General features: G+C 40.2%; 2 protein-coding genes across 2 annotated transcripts in view; both read left to right on the top strand.

Moving 5' to 3' along the window:
- The first annotated feature begins 21 nt into the window (after positions 1-21).
- Positions 22-5456, top strand: eif5a2 (eukaryotic translation initiation factor 5A2). The gene is made up of 5 exons (XM_028565460.1): positions 22-119; positions 1264-1436; positions 1588-1692; positions 3254-3385; positions 3677-5456. The coding sequence occupies exons 2-5, from the start codon at positions 1275-1277 to the stop codon at positions 3734-3736; spliced, it is 459 nt and encodes a 152-aa protein (XP_028421261.1). The 5' UTR covers positions 22-119; positions 1264-1274; the 3' UTR covers positions 3737-5456.
- A 3841-nt stretch (positions 5457-9297) lies between these two features.
- Positions 9298-20341, top strand: part of slc7a14a (solute carrier family 7 member 14a) — a 57523-nt gene continuing 46479 nt past the window's right edge. Inside the window, exon 1 of the mRNA XM_028566479.1 lies at positions 9298-9754. The gene's annotated coding sequence lies outside the window, so the exon portion shown is untranslated. The remainder of the gene's footprint in view (positions 9755-20341) is intronic.

The following is a 20341-nucleotide window of genomic DNA, read 5'->3' on the forward strand; positions in this document are numbered from 1 at the left end:
AAAAAAACATTCTACCAAGCCCCTCCCCCATCCACGCGCCTATTCGCCTGCACTTCCTGCTGTAGAAAAGCTCTACGCATGCGAAGTGACTCTTCCTATTTGGTGTAGAAAGACACAAGGTAAGTAAGGCGTAGCAGCTTATAAGTAACATGTTATTTATTTATTTTTTCAATGGAGCTAACGTTAAGAATACTATTGTTTTGCGGTGTAGTGACGCAATGTATAATACTAGGTGGCATTTGTCGTCTAGGGAAATTAATCGGTAACTTCACGTTGGCTAGCTAAGTGAGACGAGGTTTGGTGTGCAATTGAAAGAAGTTTGCACAATACTTTGGCTAACCGAAGCAACAGTATCGTTAGCCAGTGTCAATCGGTGGGGATCGTGTTTGCACGTTAACTGACGGTAGCTAACGATAACCATAAACGAAAAAAAGTTAGCTTAACGTTACTTTAAGCTAACGTTACCGTGTAAGATGCTGCTCATATGGCCTAACGTTAGCTGCCACGTTGATGGTGTTTGCTAGCTAGCTAGTATTCTAACCTAAACTGCCCAACGTTAGCACTCTAACGCCAACTTAACGCTTCTTAAATTTTTTAATCAAGGCGATAAACTAATATGGCAGCCAATTATTAACTAACTCGTTGGGTGTTTCCCCGGACAGCGTGTAGGCCCACGTTAGCTAGCTAACTAGCTAGTTCAATGAGAATTTGAGATGACAGCAACATGGCGTAGTCAATTCGTAACGTTAGCAATTCACGTTAGCGGTTAGCTTTTCGGATAGTTGGCCAGTGAGAGAGGTTGCTCCACCTTGGATGATTGTCTGTATTTACAGGAGTATGGGAAATGTTAAAATTAGAGCCATCTTGTGTATCAGCTTTATCTTGGAAAAATAGTTGCGTTATATACGTCGAACAATGCAGCAAAGCATTTGTAGTTGCAATTTCCCTCTCTGATTTCAGGTTATTGATTGTAATGCACTTGTGGCCCAACCATTGTTGACTTGCTTTCTGACAGCTGTTGTGGGTTCTAAGCTGTTCTTGGCAACAGTATTAGTCATCGTTCTATGTTTACAATTTAGTGTTACAAATCTGTGCTCACAAACTAGCACACAATACAAAACGGCTTATTCCTCTTTTTATATTTGCACTATTGTTTTTTTTTTAATGTTATTCCATACACGTAATTAAAGCCTATTGGTAATGCTATTGTCACAAACATTTGTTTATTAATGTGTTCTTTTGCTAATTGTTTTTCTGGTGTAGAACAGCACATCATGACGGATGTCGATTTCCAAAGTGGGGATTCCGGGGCCTCTTCAACATACCCACAGCAGTGCTCTGCATTGAGAAAGAATGGCTATGTCATGATTAAAGAGCGTCCCTGTAAGATCGTTGAAATGAGTACCTCCAAGACTGGCAAGCATGGACATGCAAAGGTAAAAACTCCTTGTGCATCCTTTTGAAATGAAGAGCTTTAGACACTTTTGTGATCTAGCCTGATGTTTTAACCCCCAGTGCTTACTTGGCCTGAGGCCAGATCTAATCATTTATGTATGTATTATTATTATTTTTTTATTTTTTTACCAGGTTCACCTTGTAGGAATTGATGTCTTTACACAGAAGAAGTTAGAAGATATCTGCCCATCTACCCATAACATGGATGTCCCAAATGTTACAAGAAAAGATTACCAGGTGAGATGACCCTGTTGGATATCTATTAGTGTAACCTATGGCCACCAAGGGGTTTGCAGTGTATACTTGATATTGTGTCAGTTCGTACTATAAGTCAATTAAAAAAAATCCTGGCCAGTATTGGGTGTTTGGGCATTTGTTTGGACCACCAGTGCATCCGTTTCACATACTTTTTTTTTTTTTTTTTTTTTTTTTTAGTTTGATATAACCTAACCCTAATAATAAAGTGTGATGTGAGAAAATAAATTCTTTTTCGATAGCTGAACGGGTGCGTCAGAGCTGGGCTGTCTCTTCATTAATTGTGAAAGGATATACTGAACTGGTAGAACAGGTTCTTGGCTTGGCCAACACATATTCCTTGCTGTCCTGTTAGAGGCCTCTTTTGGGAAAGCAATACTTTCTAATAACACAAAACAGTGGTTGGTGTATTAGTGGGGAGACTAGTTTAAGTTTTAGTGGCATGTGTTTTTTTTTTTTTTTTTTTTTTTTTTTTTTTCCAACAATGTGTGCTGTATTGTTTTGATGTGGCAAAAGATTTTTGTAAATACGATTTTCTTTTTTAGTGTACTTCTGCCACACCCACCATGTCATTGTTGCAGGGTCTGAGAAGTTAAATACGGGTCAGTTGTTGGCAGTGGCCGGTAAAATCGTCAGGCCATCCATCCGCCACTTTGGCAGACAGAGAACCTGCGCAACAGAGACATGTTAGGTTAGCGGATTGAACAAAGCTACACATTTGAAAGTCACTTGCAACTGCTATATAAAAGCAACACTAGAACCTTACTTTTTTTGACTGACCGATGAAGTTCACTGAATTCTAACCAATAAACAAACGTGCACACATGCATATACGCCCACTCGTTTTTTCAACTTCCCTACCTTGCATATTCATTTTGTCCAAAGGAATCTGTGTTGACAGGCGAGAGAGTGGCGGTGGATGCACTTAAAGCAGACGGTGTTTTCAATCAGAGCAGAGGAGAAATTAACAGTAACATTGTCAAGTGGTAGTAAATGGACAGTGTAGCTTTCAGTTTGTCTGTGAACAAACATCAAGACCCAAGTAAAGTTCCTGTCTTGCTTTTAAAACATTGCAACAGTGAATTATTTTCCTGTTCCTCTGTTGTCCCAGGCTAAATATCCTCTGTATGAATTAAAATGTATTGATATTATAGTTTTGCATGCAGGCATACATTCATGTATGCACATGCATGTGTACAGTTACCTCCCACCCCTGAAAAACAGGGCTCCCCCCAAAAGCCCTGGTGTAATTTGAATATTGGAATTGACCATGTAATGTAAATATATCAAACCTTGAATGGCATCATTCTTTAAATGTTATTCCTATATTAAGTGAATACATTTCAAAAGTGGCAGATAAAATTTGAGTTGCACACTTGCCGGTCTTATGTGCCAGGCAGTGAAAACAGTTCTGAAGCTGTCCCAGAGGCTTCTACCTTGTGATGGAGCTATTGCTGTACTTCTGCTTTGGAGTGCTATTCCACCTAGGATTAGGTTGACAGGTGCTAGTTATGCTTTAATTTCTCTTTCTTGGCACATTTAGGTAATAGACGTCTCCGAAGGATACTTGTCCCTGATGGATGATGGTGGAAATACCAGAGAGGACCTTAAACTGCCAGATAATGAGCTGGGCAAAGAAATCGAAAAGAGGTTCGATAATGGTGAAACTTTTATGGTGAGTTTCTGTGGCCTGAGGGTGAAAATAAAATCTTTTTTACCAGCAGTGGCTAAACTAGAACTGTACGGTTAATATCTATCCCAATAGGAAACATTACTGAAAGTACTATATTAAAACTTTTCACTCCAGACTCCAGTGTTAACTTGACATTTCATGATGTCAGAGTACTGCCAAAAATGGACAATCATTAAGTTAGTTAATACATGTAAACAAGGCCTGTAAAGTGTCTATCTCCAGGCAGAATAAAGGGATCCTTAATCTGGGATTAATTTCCTTCTCCTTTTTCAGGTCTCTGTGCTGAAAGCCTTAGATGAAGAAATGGTAGTTGGCACCAAGGTTGTGTCCTAATGTGTCCAGGACGATGCTGGAGGACCTCCCACTCTGTTCTCCAGTATGGCTTTGAAGCCTCGCCAAAGCTACTGGCCTTCTCCCCCCCCCCCCCACACACACACACACACACACACACACACACACACACCTTCACTAGTTTCCCTGCTGATCCACTGAAACCTGGAAGCTGGACTGGGTTAGCTTCTTCAACTTTACCTTGGGGGTCATGGCTGACTGACATTCTCTTCAATCAATGAAGTTATTAACCTGTAGCCGACACAGCTTAACTTTGCAATGGCTACTGATATTACGGCAATTCCTGACATTCCAGCATCTCGTAACATTGTATGGGTGACTTTTTTTTTTTTTTTTTCTGTGTGCATTGCTTTTTAAATCCTGCAAATTGACATTTTTCTTTTTTGAGTTGAGTTGTCTGTGAGCATGTATTTTAAGGCTAGTTTACAATTGAGATGCTTCACCTTGCTTTCAACCTAAATTTATCTCTACTGGCTGACTTAACACCCCCAGCAAGCTCCAGCTCCAATCTAAAAATAAATAAATAAAAACATAACTTCATTGATGGTTGGACTATGCCTTTCTGCCTTTGACAATTACAACATGCATGCACATGCACACCTATAATTGACTTGTATACATGCCCTAGCAGCTATTAAAATGTAAACCGCAAACATTTTATTTACTGGGTCTCAATAAGATTGTTCTTTTGTAGCAGGTGTCTGGTGTCTCAGTTGTTCTGGAGCTGAACACACCTGGAAAAGGGTGGCTGGCTGTGGCCATTTTCTCTTCTATGCTTTTAAACATTTTCCTTTCACCTGAGGCCTTTTATGAGCGACAAATGTATAAAGTTTTTTTTTTTTCTTTTTGTTTTTTTTCTTTCTGAAAGAACAAAACACTGAAAACCTTAACTGTTAGCAACTTCACAGTGCTAAAGAGAATTCTTGGCACTCAGTTGTGGAAACAAGAAACCATTTCATTTCTTATAAGACATAGCCAAATCTAGACGGTAGTTCCTCTGTGGGTAATCTAAAGTCTTGCTGTCATGGAAGACCTTGGTGCTCAAGAACCGAATAGATGAGTGTTATATTTTGGGTTTGGGTGGGGGGTAGTAGTTGTAGAAAGTAATTTTGGGAGTAGGTAGTTCAGTTTCCAGTTAAATGGGATTTTTAAGCATTTTGTGCAGAGTTTGCACTCTTAAGACAGATTGTGGCTCACAAACATTTTTATGAAATAAAAGTACCAATATAGTGACTGGTTCTCTGTTTACATCCACACAAAACCTATTGGGGACATCTGGTAATTGTAAGAAAATCAGAATGTGTTTACATGCACTGCATTAATGTGGTTGCTGTAGAATCTGCATTTACATGCAGATAGTCCGTTTTCTTCTCTACCTCCTACCGTAAAATTAGTTTTAAGTGTATTTGCGATATATTTGAAGCGCAGTAGCCGGAGTTTCTTTTCCTTGTTTTGCTGATTCGAGCATTTGCGCTCACTGGTGGTGCAGTGAGGAGGGTGGACTCTAGTGAAGTTTCGAGAATGCATGTGTTAAGAAATTTACAGATAACCTGCTATTCAGCTATAGAAATTACTTTAGACTTGTTTGTTTTAGACTGACTTTGGATTTTAGCTATCTTCTGCGCTGTTGTCATAGCAATACTTTTCTTATTTCTATTTCCTAGTTTTGTTTATGATCCTGTGCTCTTGTTAAAAATAAAAAGAAGTCAGTGAAGTGTATACATGGTCAAGAAATTTGGTTTCTCAAGCAGAAATCCCTTAGTGTTAACATGACATTTTATGTTTGATCACTACCAAAAATGGACAATAAGATTAGTTAAATACGTGGAAACACACTCATTGTAATATTACCATTGGAAGGTATTCTGTCCAGCTTTCAAATTGTCCTTTTGTACAACGGCAGCCGTTCTGTTATTGTTCTGTCTTCAGTACAGTTGAAGTATTATATATAGTTTTTTTTTTTTTTTTTTTTTTTTTCTGTCAAGACACCAAAGGAATACATGGAATGTTATGTGTATTAAGTTCTACAATAATTTTGTTTCAACATTCCGTTCTTGTTCAATGTGTGGTGTTTTCCCTGAAAAATATGTTAGGACCTATGGCATCACAACAGTGGCTTCCATCTCACTCTTTTTTTTTTTTTTTTTTTTTTTCTCCTGGCCATCTAGATTTTCACTTATAGTACAAAACTGTACAACAATAGTACTCTGGACTGCAAAGCCAAAAGGTGAAAGCCAGATGGCTGTACTCATTGTACTGGTACATTTCATATTGAGTATTCATTTCTTTAAGCAGGAGGGGGAAAATATCGACTAGCAAATGAACGCTCTAAAGGCAGCAGTATAGTAGAAGCATTGAATTTGTGCCATGCGGGCAGTTAAGATGACCGACATTAGATGGCAGATGGGGGGGGGGACGCTCACAGGCAAGAATACTTGGGGACTCCCTGCTTTCTTTCATGAGCAAACAAATCCTCTCACAACTGCAGCCTGCAGTGCCTCAACCTGATTTGATCATTCTCAGGGAGTAAATGAGCTCCAAGAGGGTGTGTAAAACGTAACCTGTTGGATGCAAATTGCAGAAATGTCCTCCTTTGGGTAATAAAATAAAGCTGCACAAAATGACCATTGAGCTATAACCCACTGTGGCATTATGCTCTGTCCTGTAATTTGATTGCAAACATGCCATTGTGCATTTAGTTTCTAGTATACTGCTTATTGAAATACACGGCTAGATTTCCAAAAGTATCCAAAACCTAATGTCCAATCAATGGAGCATTTTAATAATTGTGGTATGGAGTTTCTAGATTATTCTCCGCTCCACCTCCTCAGCCTCAACAGAAGTTGACGGTCTTCCTTAACCCATATTAGTGCTCTGTTACGTGTATAACAAATGTCAGACGCAGGGAAATTGACTCTTTTCTCACCCTCTGTTCCCTCCAGTAATTAAACTGCTCTGGCCTCCGATATGTAGCACCAATTGCTACCACGCGTCTCGTCAGTGATCCTCTACCTTTTAGCTGTCTCTCCCGTGGAGACAGGTGACGGGACTGACCTCTGACTCCATTTGAGAATAGGTTTAAGGGAGATGTCCTGTAGTGGTTGGCTTCACGTGCTGTTTTAGGATCAGAGACTGCTTGGGGATACAACTGCAACATGACTGAGGCAAGTGTCCAGGGCATTTTCTCAGGGCTCCAACTAGTGTTATGAAATGGATTACCTTAATGGTGTCAGCATTGGGGATAATGAATGAGATTAGAATTGTTGTTTTATTTTTGATTAATTTGTCTCAAGAGTTTATACTAATCTGGTATTGGAGATTGTAACATTTCCTGTTGTTTTTTCCCCCTTGAATTTTCTCTGGTGCCTCTCATCAAAGACAGTGTCCGCTTCACATTGTTTCTTTCTCTCTGTCTTTTAACTATTTCAATTTTCTTGCAAGAAATGTTTATTTGTATATCCAGAACACAGTTACAGTGTATCGTGTTAAAACAGGGAGTAGGTAAATTAGTCTTGTATGCTCCTGGTGTATGCTGGGAAAGGGATTTTAGGGCGTTTACGCAGCTTGGCACAGGTCTCTTTCTTCCTTTTTGCTAAAAACAATTTCTGGGGGGGAATCTAAACTTAAGCCTCTTCTGGAACACAAAAATACATGGGCTCCTCCATTCTAACTAATGTATGGCTGCTGTCTTAAAAATGACACCTGTCTGTTTTTTGTTGTATAGGCAAAATAAAGTTCATTCAGATGTTAAAGGCTGCATTTCTCAGCTGTTTTCTCGTTTTGTGCAAAATGGCAAATGGCTCAATGCAATGCATTACAATTTCTCTTTTTTTTTTTTTTTACCCCATGACAAAATAACTCGACCATTAAGCACAAGAGCCGGTTACATTTATTAGCTAACAAAAACGATCAACTGTCAGCATGTTTGCTAAACAAATCAGTGAGTGTTGCTTATTGGTGTCAACCTTAAATTTAGCTACATGTTTTCACACTACTGGAACTTAGTTGCTGTCAATCAAGAATCTATACCAACAGATGGACACAGAAAAAGACAACTGCAACAGACAAGATACAAATAATAATAAAAAAACATTGCCTGCTTTCACATTCACATAAATTCAGCTCAAAAGGTGAACAATGAAACGTTTTTAGTATACAGTAAAGTCATTGAGAATTCACTATAGTGTACTCAACATGAAAAACAGTAGGCTACTTAAAGGTCCCATAGCATGAACATTTCACTTTATGAGTTTTTTTTTTTTTTTTTTTAACATTAATATGCGTTCCCCAGCCTGCCTATGGTCCCCCAGCGGCTAGAAATGGTGATAGGTGTAAACCGAGCCCTGGGTATCCTGCTCTGCCTTTGAGAAAATGAAAGCTCAGATGGGCCGATCTGGAATCTTGCTCCTTATGAGGTCATAAGGAGCAAGGTTACCTCCCCTTTCTCTGCTTTGCCCACCCAGAGAATTTGGCCCACCCATGAGAGAGAGACATCATGGCTTTCAAACAAGCAAAGTGGCAGTTGGTCAAGGCCACGCCCCCATCCTCCACTTTGCCCCCCCTCTCTCCTCAATAGCTACAGACACAGAAATGGCCCATCCTAAGGAAAGCTCATTGTGGGATTGGCTGTAGTGGCGGTAATTCTGCACCAAGGCTGAATTTCGGGAAAGAGACTTCAGATACAGTATTAGGGGACCACTAAGGTCTATATAAAAGAGACTTCAGATACAGTATTAGGGGACCACTAAGGTCTATATAAAAGAGACTTCAGATACAGTATTAGGGGACCACTAAGGTCTATATAAAAGCATCCAAAGAGCACCATGTCATGGGACCTTTAACCTACAAATACAAGTAAAGCTTATTCTATGATGTAAGGTCAGTGGCTGGATAATAGTTTTAAAGTGGTGTGTTAATTGGTGGCGATGGCGCAGTGGACATATGACACATACCTTTGGTGTGGGAGATCTGGGTTCAATTCCCACTGCGATACATCAACCAATGTGTTCTTAGCTGGAGAGGCCACTATGTGGGGTTAGCTAATACATCCATGCTATCTCATATAGCGTGCATGTTAATGTAATACATACAGTGGTGTTGTCTACATGTTAAGAAAGCTCCAGGATTTCCATATACCCACTTAAAAATGCCCAATGACACGCAACAACATACTTTCCATTATATTTTCAATTGTCATCTGTGTTTTTCTTCTTCGCATAGACTAAATAAAGGTATTAAATTGGTGAGTAAAAGTTATCTGAACGCAGGAAATTAATTCTTTGACTCTCAAAATAACCCTGGGGGAGGACAGCCAGATGATATGATATGGCCCCCTCCCCCAAAGGCAGATTCTGGCCAATATATATAGGCCAATATATTTATACAGTACAGTATACCCATTACAATACATCTGACTACACCACTGAATACATATACATCTTGCAATGTCAAGTTCCGCTAATGTGGGACAACAATGCGCATGTCCAAAGTAATTTGCAATTAAAGGGGTTTACGCCAGCTGTGAGATGCCAGCTGCAATTTGATTGGCTATTTGCCAAGTGCCGTTGTAGTGATTTTCTCGTACTTGGAAGAAGTTTATGTCAAAGAAAGTCAAAGACTTTCAAACGTGAAAGTCAGCCTTTTGAAGAAAAACTTGAAATGAAACAACTCGGTGCCCACTAGCCTCGGGATATCGTTATAAACCAAACCTCTGGTAGCCTACAATAAATATCAGATTTAATATGGAATGGTTCTCCTGAAAGAAATGGCTAACGTTAACTGCTAGCTTGTCAGAAAAGACGCCTTGTTGGCTTCCCGTGTGTGTTATTGTTCGGAAGGAATGGCACCTGGTCAAGAACAGGCTTTTTAGGAGCTCAAGCATCTTCCTGAGAGGCTTGCCTAACATGAAAGCAGCAGGAAATAATGCGGTGAAATTGGGCGAAACCCAAACGGCCAGTGAGGAATGGAGCAGTAACGTTACAGCCAAGTTAAGGAGAACAGGTATGTACTGGCTCTGTGGGAATGGTGAAATAGCGCATTATGCAAGGTTGTGTAGTATTCTGGTATTGCATCTGTCAAAGTAGCTCTATCATTTTCCCCCAGCTAAAAACTCCACCATTAACTACTTTATTTGGATTTCTGGTTGGGCTCAACCAATTTCCTAATTCTTTAAGAGTAAAGATTTTGAATATCAATATTCAGGCTGTAGGCTAGGCTACCTAGGACAAAGTATGACTTCCATAAAATCAATCAGTAAACCAAAAATAATCACATTTTGTTATGATCCTACAGTGAATATTTCTGTGTACCCCATTTTGTAATAACCAATTCATGTCACTTAGTTTCTCAGTGTGGGGGGACACAGACATTGCATTGAAGCCATAGTAATGCAGCAGATATTGTAGATAGTCTAAAAATACTGAAAAAAAACTGTCAGTAATCGCAGGATGCATTGATGTGAAATGCTCAGTAGATGGCAGCGATGCATCACTCCTTGATAGCTGAGGTTTTTTTGAAGTTTGTTATTGATCTATCTTTTTATCCATCTGTGTATCTAGTAAGATCTTGGATATCTAATTTTACAAGCTCAATTGCAAGTCAGAACAATAGTGGCAGTGGTAATGAAAGTGGTTTAGAGAGCCATGCGCATGCTATGGCACTTAAGAATCTAATGCACATGGACTAGTGTTTGGACTGCAGCAGCTGTGCATGATAGCCTAGCACCCACACTGGCAACAAGACAAGAAATGTGTTTTTTATTTTTACTTAAGAAGGAGATCATGCCATGTTTGTGGTTTTTAGCAATGATAAAGCACTCCATACAGCACTCTGATACAAGACTGTGTCAATAATCCCAATGTCCCCTTTTAAACAAGGCCTCAGTAATCCCCTCTCAGCCCTGCCTCTTATAAATTCTGCAAATAATTTGAATTGGAACATTTTAAAGGGAAACTCTACATCCTCAACAAGCACTCCGCTCTCACTTGCTTTTCCTCAGCCCCCAAGTCAACAAAGCCCATGGAATCACCTTGCATTCCCCACAAACTGAACCCATTACAGCCCCATTATGGCCATTGCAGACAAACCGCCAGTGCTCCTTTCCTCCAGCAGTGTTTTGCTGGGATCGTCTGAACGCTTTCAAGGTTCGGTGTGGAGATCGAAGCAGGGATTGCGGATGGGATTGGCAGAGGTTTTATGGGCCATTCCACAGTGCTCCTAACCTGTTTATCCAGACGGTGAAGCCCCTGGATTTCTGCCCAATGTTTGGAGGGCATGAACTGGTTTGGAATGATTGGAGATTTGATAGAGTTTCAGGGTAGAGGGATTCTCTTGTAAGTCAGGGAAAACACTAGGCTAACACACACACACACACACACACACACACACACACACACACAGGCTACATACTGTACATCAACACTGAGCTAGCGCCAAGTGTAAAGACCATTGTATAACTGCAGGACTTGTGTCTCGAAACAGCATGAGATGGAGAAAGAGCAGAGATCAAAGCATTATTGTGAACAGTGTGCTTTTATTGAAACTGTACGGGTTTAACTGTGCGGTGCTTTGTGTGTGTGTTCTTCAATTTCTTCCAACTCTATCAGCCGCACACATAACTGCATTATTACTGCTGGCCTGCATTATTTAACAGTGTTATACAGGGCAGGTATGGCACAGAACCTAATTAATTAATTAATTTATCATAAGGAATCATTGTATAACTGTCACAACTGTCAAAAGCACAGGCATAAATCCCAAAGAGAACAAGAATCGCCAAACTCTCAGTATCACACACACTGAATAGAAATTATTCCTACCATAGTGAGTCCTGAATGAAATCAGGCAAAATAAAATGTTTTGAATCCTTTATTCTAACAATATTTACATTTATACATTAGTATCAGTACTGTCTGTATTTCATTTTTATTTATATACTCTGATTAGCCAACTAATAACATGCTTCAAATTCAGGTCAGATTTGTTTGCTTATTTCAAAATGTGTGTGGGTGGATGTTTCCATGTCTGCGTGTGTCCGTCTGTAAGACAGATGATTGTTTGTAGTCGACAGTGTGGTTGTTTTTTTTTACGATTATTTTTAGGCCTTTATTTGACAGGACAGTTGAAGACATGCAGCAAAGGGCCGCAGGTCGGAGTCTAACCTGGGCCTGCTGTGTCGAGGAGTAAAGCTTTATATGGGCGCACGCTCTACCAACTGAGCCGTCTGAGTGTTTTTGAAGATCAGTGGGGTTATTGAATCCAGATTTTGAAGTGAAAAAATGGGGAGAAAGGGCACTTCATCTCAGCCTCTGACAGGATTTAGAGGACTGATGGAGGACAGACGGAAGTGCTTTGTCCTCCTTTCATGTGCTCAATCCTGCTGAGAAAGAAGCAGTAGGGAAGGTTTCTGTGTGTTTGGAGTTGGGGTACGAGCATGGATATTGAAAGGAAACCCAATAACCATTTGATGGATGTGATGTACAGAAGAATCCATGTCTCTCTCAGTTTACATACTGTTTCTTTTTCTAGCTACGCCAGTGATGTGGCTCTAGGGAATGGATGGCAATATTGGTGTGTCAGTCGGTCCCTCTCTTTGGACAAGATGGAGATATGTTAACTATTTGGTGGATGGCCATGAACTTTGAAACTCATGGCGCGCGTAGGATGACTTTGGGGATCCCATGACTTTTTTATATAGTGCCATCCAGTGAGGATGGTTTTGATTGAAATATCTCAACAGCTATTTGATGGATTTCTTTTGTCGGAATAATCTGAAAAATGAGTTTTTCAACTCCCACTGCTAACATGAGATGGGTCATGCCTTGGCGGAGGTCTGCGCTCTCCGACTGCCCTTTTTAGTTTATTTGTAAAATTGGAATCCATACAGGTAGCCTAATACATGTAATACTGCAGATAAATGTTGACCTAATATTTATAAAAAAACATTTTTAAGTAAAGGAAAAATAAAAACACAATAACCCCAAAAAATCAGTCTCATAATCCCGGTTTCCTTGCAGCTTCCAAATGTTGCCTGATTGAGTGCCGAAATCAAATGTTTCCTTCAATACAAAAATATCATGAATCACAATAGTTTACCTGTTTGTTAGTTCAAGATCAGATTTGTGATCAAAATGATCACAAAGGCCAAATATACATATCAAGCTAGATTCTGAAGCTTTTTAAACATATTCAGACAGATATTGAGTCCAGAAAATGAGGTCGGTAGCCACTACAGGCGACTAAAGACATCATCTCAACTTTCAGTTTGGGACTGCATGTTTTACTCCTACTCTTAAGTGTAGGCTGTACTCAAGTAGTCTATTCTGTGTCAAAATGTGGACTGGGAAAAGTCGGGACGTTGTGCACGTCTGTCTCTGTGTGAGTCTTTGTATGTGCACATGTGTAGGAGAATGTGATTAAGACCAGCAGGGCAGGGGAGTGTTCGTTCTACAGAAATAGTTATGCTAACAGATGTGTTCATTTGAGAATGGGGCTCACAGCGTGCACTTTCTATTTTAGCAGACAACCTTCTGTACACTCATGCTGCTGGGAAGGCCCTCTCCTCCCTTGAAGAATTAGTCAATGACTTCACAGGCAAACAATCTAGATTAGACTTTTTATTTTTTTTTATTTTTTTTGCTTTTCTGAGAAGTAAAAGACAGTTTGGTGTTGTTCCACTTCAGTAGAACAACTTCAATGATTGTACATTTAGTACAATCATTGAAGTAGTGTGGACTACCTACGTTTTAATGTTGCTACTCTTTCTATGCCTGTGAAAATGTTTTTTGTTTCAGGGTGCTAAATGCACAAAAAAATAAGTAGTTAACTCTAGTTGACCGCTCACAGGCTATTGTTAAACTATATGTTAACTGTAAGTTAAAGCAACACTAAGAAACTTTTCCCACTTCGGTCCCCCTACATCTCAGAAGTGGAATTGTCCATTACATTACATAGTCCAGGTCATTCAAACTACAGAGCCGCTACCCGATCTGGCAAACTCGCGTAATGTAATGTAATGTAATGGACAATTCCGCTTCCAACCTGTAGGGGGACCGATGCGGAAAAAATTACATAGTGTTACTTTAAACTAAGACACCTGGCTCCTGATATTGGGTCATTGTAGCACCCAATGTACATTGTGTACTGTTAATATGATATTTTAATAATATTGCATCAGAAGGCAAGGTCTGAACCTAGAGTTTCAGACTTTGCCTTCTGTTCCCACTTCAAATACCCATTAGTCAGAACAAACAGATATAAACACTCCTTCAGACCCTCAGCCACCTCACTGCTAAACTCAAACAGGGTACGGTAATATCAGCTTGACTACGAGCAGGCTTGATAAATATGGCTTTTTTACATTTTTTAATTAAGTTTAAATTTGTTTTGTTTTTACATTTTTGCTATTTATTGTTGTATGTTGTATTAGTGTTGATCTTGTGTATTTGACACTGCTGCTCATTACAAACAGATGCCTAGAGTGAGCAACACAGAATATAAACATTTAAAACGATACAAAACAAAAAAACAAGAACATGTCAGTATCACTATGTATGGCCATATGCAGCAATTTTAAATGAGAGTTGAAAGCAACGTACAAGAAGTGCACATGTACAATACATTATTAGTGAAAGGCTTTATTATGTGGAGCTTCTGTTTTCCTGGCCAGGGTCTCCGGATGAAGGCAGTTTGGAGATTGAGCCCGTTGCCTCCGATAGACCTCTGGTCCCATGCAGCATGTTGTTTCTGGCCACCTGCTCCCTTCTGGCACAGCTTTGAACTTCCTTGTGTGATTGCGGCCTACAACGTATGTATGTATGTTTGTAAGGGCAGTTAGTAGACTAGTAGTTGGAATGTTGAAAGGTTGTGTCCAACATCTGGAGGTTGACTCCAGCAGGAGGTGGGGAGAGAGACAGTGAAGAAGAGCTGATGGGAGGTGGTTGGGGTGGGTCATTATTCAAACCAGATGAGAATAGCTAAAAAGTTGAGGAATAAAAACTCATTTATTTTTCGTTTTACACAATTTATTTATTTATTGCCATAGTCTCGCATTGCCAGATCTTCTTCCACAGCATTGCGGAGGAGGGTCTGCAGAGCATTTTGGGATGGGAGAAAAACGTGCTCTGGGTTATTGGCATTTCTTTAAACCAATCCCAATCGTCATGGGCGATCATGCGCCGCACCGAGCCCCGGTTTCTCTGCAAAATAGCCTCGGGAAGGAGTTTGTTTTGGTGGAACGTATACGTTCAAAAGTTGTTTTAGTCGTGCAACAGAAGACTCAGATTGGACAGATAGTCTAGCTAGCTGTCTGGATTTACCCTGCAGAGATCTGAGGAGCAGTTAACCATAGTCCTCAGAAATCGACCAGAGTTTGGTAAGGTAAGGGACATCCGGCTGAAAAGAAGGACATACGGCGGAATTTCCGGCGGCACCGGATCAATCCTGGAAGTGGATACACGCTAATATTGCCAAGAACCAGGGCTTTAAATGTGAGACTCATGGCTCGGTCACATCGCCTGCATTTTGCGCAAATGATTACATACTAATTCAATGCAAAGGCGTGAATTAGTAACGGGCAGCGCAAATCAGGCAAAATTGGCATACTCGTGAGTTGAAATATGTCAACCCAAGTCAGCAATTTGGGTGATGCTGTGTTGTGAAAGCCTATCAGTGTTTAGGTTCTCCTGATGTAAAACGGCATGTGTACCAAATCTGTACCTCAAGTTAAGGCTGAGCAATATATCGATATTATATCTATCATGATATGAGAGTGGATATTGTCTTAGATTTTGGATATCGTAAGTGTTGTCCTTTCTTGGTTTTACAAGCTGCATTACCGTAAAGTGATGTAATTTTCTGAAGTTACCAGACATTATAGCTGTTCTATTATTTCCTTTACCTGCTTAGTCATTTTATCCACATTACTGATGATTATTTATCAAAAATCTCATTGTTTAAATATTTTTTTGAAAGCACCAATTGTCAACCCTACAATATCATGGCAAAATCGATAAAAGTATTCTGATATTTGGTTTTCTCAGCCCAACCTCAAGTAGCACTGAAGTGGTGGTCATCCAGACGTCCCGTTTATTTCCTGGAGAATGCGGTGAAAAGCTCTATTCTCACATGATCTCCATCAAAGATTACACGGTCTTTGCACTAGAGAGCTGGCAGGGTAGACTCTGTTTGATGTCCGATCCAACTGATTCAGACATTTACGTTCTCACATACAGCTCCGCCGGGTAATGTTTAGATCATGTCAGGTTTGCAGTGCGTGTGGGAAAGGGGCTTTAACGGGGATAGTTCAAACTGTTTGAAATGAGGTTGTAAGACGCACTTATCCATAGCATTTACCACGATAGATGGCGTTTGGGTGGTCCTTTTTTTTTTTTTTTAGATTGTCCTTTTCTTAGGTGGCTTAAATACGTTTTGCTGTGGCCGGCAGCAGTTCATTTTGTTTTGGGAGTGGCGGAGGAATCCTCTGGCAACACTATCATACTGATAAACAGGTGTCTGTGTGCTCTCCTCCCACCTTTTTTTTGTTTGTTTGATTTCTAGGACATAGCCACCCACTAGACTTCTGACCACTGGACATGTTACACAAGAAGACACAAACGATACGTGTGTGTGTGTGGGTGGGTTGGTTGAGAGATTGTCCGGTGAGTCTCAGCGTTGGTTCCCAAGAAGGCCAGTGAATGAAACTGTGCACAATCTGGGTCTTATCATTTATTTATGGAGATGTGTTTTTGAATTCATGTCGAGAGAAATACTACAAAGAGTAACAAACACCTAAAAATAGTTTTAACTGAAATTGTGTCGGCAGCTATAAGAAGGCAATGGCTCCAGTCTTCTAGCACTGACGGGAGGATTGTGTTTGGATATTTGTTAGATGCAAAAGTAAAATGAATCTGTGTCCCTAATCGAAAATAGCCTCGATTCCAGCCTGTGCGTGTGAATGTTTGGGTGGGGGTTCCAGCATAAACACCTGCTCATAGTGTCCTGAAAACAATCCCAAGGACACCCTGACACCGCCAATTCGCCAGTATGGTGTTTTTTTTTTTTGATGAAGTCTCCATTTTCTGCGGGCTGTTAATGAAACAGCTCACTCATGTTTTAGTCTAGTCTCTGAAGAGAATGCCATGAGAAAATGGGTACGCTGCTGGTCTTATCTCTGTTGGTGGAAGTGACTAATCAACTTTAAATAATCAGCAGCCTCAGTTTGCACTGACTCAAACCATGAAGAAACATAACATAACTTCATGATACTGTATACACAGACACACAACAGCCTATTACAAAAAGCACTGTGTGTGTGGTTCTTTTGGAATATTTATCTGCTTAGACTGCAAAAAATAAGCCCGATATTGGTATGTATGGGTATTAATTGGCTTGTTTGTGTGTAGCTGCATTACTTCACTCCTAAAAAGCATGTTAACTTCTGGAATAACACAGCTTTTGAAGAAATGTATTGGACAGCACTAACTTAGCTAAACAGTCTTTAAGCTTGTTTGGAGTTACACTTTAGTGTGTTGTATGAGAGGGTGAATGAGTGTGTAATGTGGTACATATGTTCTGTGGTTCTGTGTTTGTGGACCGAGGACTAGAAGCGGTTATGAAAACAGTGTTACCCAGAATACAGCTCTCCTGGATCATAGGTTGCAGCCCCAGAGGGGTGGGGGGGGGTGTGTGTGTGTGTGTGTGTGTGTGTCCATATGTAGTAGAAGTGAGGTACAAATGCACCACTAGGCCAGATGCCATGTGAACTTTGGTGAATTTTAGGATGTTAGCCTTAGCATAGTAACCTTAAAAGGTGGTTTGTGATCAAATGAATGGACGTGCAGTCTTGTTTCCATACAGCAGTTGGTGCCACAATATCTAAGGAGTGGGAAAGGATGCAATGTGCAGCCCACCAGCAAAGATAACAAACGCCCATGTGATATTACTTCAAAGAAGAGTAGGTAAAACTAGACCACTCAAGAATTTATCACAATAATTAAATGGCCACTGTACATTTTTTTTTTTTTTTTGCTCTGGAATTTACTTCATCCACTACCCGCTATCTGTATTTCCACACATTCCCCCTAAGCCAACCTCTGTGTTTCATTATTTCTATTCTGCCTTTGGTTTCAGTTCTGTCTTTCATCACAGTACAGAATGTTCATAATAGTTGTTATCTTGCTAAATCCCTCATACTCTGCCTCATTGTCTTCTCTAACGCTCTCTGTGTCGTACTTGTTCTCTTTTTCCTCCAGACCTTCTACATTACTACTCTTCACATCTGGGATGCACCTGTCACAGCGAGAAGTCAGTTTTCCCATGAGACGTCAGTCTCTGAAGTTAAAAAACAAACCCTCACCTCCCATTTTAATAAGTATAAATATTTACCTGCATGAGTTATAGTGTACAGGACAGGTTTTGGAGCAGTACTTTTGAGCTCTGTTTTCACTCGGACGTTATTATCCAAAATGGGAACATTGGGTGCAGTACACATAATATATATTGATAACAGAAAGGATATGAAGAGAAATCAAATATACAAATTAAAAACAAATAATTTGAAGATTAAAAAAGTGAGTGTGAGAGTTTAAGGTAAAGAGTAAGCAACAACATTAAATAAGTTCAATTCAGCGTCAAAATACATAGTTTGTAACTGCCCTGCAGAACGACACTAGTGTTTTATATGGCATCCCTATTGGAGGGAAGGCATCATTTGTCAGTGCCTTCCAAAACCATTACAAATCACTGTTTAAAAAAAACAAAAAACATTTTAGGTTTAGGCATAAAAACAACTTTGTTAAGGTTAATGACCCATCCAACCACCCTACACTTGTCCCTCAGTAGACTCTGTGGCAACAGTCATAATTCTCACAGCCACTGGGGCCTTTCTAACTTGAATATAAACATACAGTATGTTACACAGTCCCTGGAATATACCTTTTGTAACTCCCAAAATTGGTGTGTTTCCTGTTTTAAATTCGCCTCCATGGTTTGAGAAATCCCACAGCAGATGTGTAAAACCTTTTTCAAGACAAATTCCATAAGCCTAAAACCAACGAGACTTGGTGTTTGGTTGCCTGTGTGTTAATGGGTGGGAGGCTAGTAAGGGAACATGCCTTTGCTGTATTTGTGACTCTACATGGCTGGCTGGGGCGTGGCTGGCACCTGCTTGTGCTTTGGAGCAGTGGACCGTGCCAGAAGCTGTGGTACGTGGTGGGAACTGGGCTACAGTGGCCAATGACTGAATTGCAAAATCAAAAGGACATTACGTCCTATGCCGTTTTTTAAAATTGCATCGCGATTCATTTAAAAAAAAAACAACAATCTTAACTGGTTGTAATCTTAACACATTTCTATCGAAATTCACGGTGCATCGTTACATCCCTAGCATAGAAGGAAAGGCTTGTTTAGTGGTCAGTATTGGAAATCAGTGCAATGGGAAAGGTGGAAATTGCACATTGATTGGAAAGCTGCTCTCTGCCCCCTCTATTGTTGAGCTGCCAGTCTGTCTGCATCCAATAATAAACATCAGTTAGTGTGTGTCTCTGTGTGAACTGGAGGGCCACTATGCAGCCTCTTCTTCCGTGTTCAATAATAAACATTAAGGATCTTTAACAATCTAAGACAACCAGACGGAGGTCAGTATTTTGATGACGTCTATGCCACTTTGCCTTTTTCCCACAGTTCTGGACAACTTCAGACGTGGGAACAGGGATCACTAATTAAACCTGATACAGTACATACACATGCTCACACAGAAACACACACATTATCGCTCTGAAAAATGTGATATTGTATCTTGTCCTTCGGTGTAAGTGATGTTCCAAAACAGTTGTTGGCTTGGACCAACCGTAAAGGTTAATGTGCTGTATTTGCTGCGTTTCCACTTTCTTGTAGCCTGTTTGACAAGCTGACGTTTTGAAACACTTTCATGTTTTCATTCTGAATTCAGAAAATGTTCCTAATCAGTAATCTTTAAAATGATAGTCTTGGTTGATTTGGCAATTACCTGTGGTTACAGGGGCTAACGAGCAAGTGCATTTTTAAAGAGGTACTCCAGTGACGCATTTCCATAAAGTTGAGGGACTCAAGGAACAGATAAAGATGTTGTTAGTCACCATACTGTAAGTCAAGACAGGAGGGAAAGCGAAGAGGGGCAGAGCATTGAGAGAGCAAAAAAGTTCCCGAAGAGTTGCGTCGCTGCTAAATTTCTCAATTCAAAGGAAGAACCGAATTGCATGAATAATAACGGTTCTTTTGTGCTCGTGATTCCCCTATAGCTGCTGTTTATTTTTGTTACCTTCTACTTCAACAGTCGGTTATTGAGTTCTCATGCCAGGCCAACAAAGCACCCACTGAATTAGATTGAGAGACTGAGCGTGAGAGAAGAAGACCATGTTGTAGACAATGTAAGAGATTTGGCAAGACCAAGAGAGTATAAAAAGAGCAGTGAGATGTGAGAGCATGATTGGGAAAGATGGAAGAATGGAGGCTTTCTGGTGTGTGAGAGACCTAATTGAGTTAACGGACATCAAGGATGAACTGGAAAATGTACGGAGAGTTGCACCACCACCAGTCGAGGATTTCTGTCCT

The sequence above is a fragment of the Perca flavescens genome, chromosome 20, assembly GCF_004354835.1.
Source record: "Perca flavescens isolate YP-PL-M2 chromosome 20, PFLA_1.0, whole genome shotgun sequence".
In the NCBI taxonomy this organism is placed as follows: Eukaryota; Metazoa; Chordata; class Actinopteri; order Perciformes; family Percidae; genus Perca; species Perca flavescens.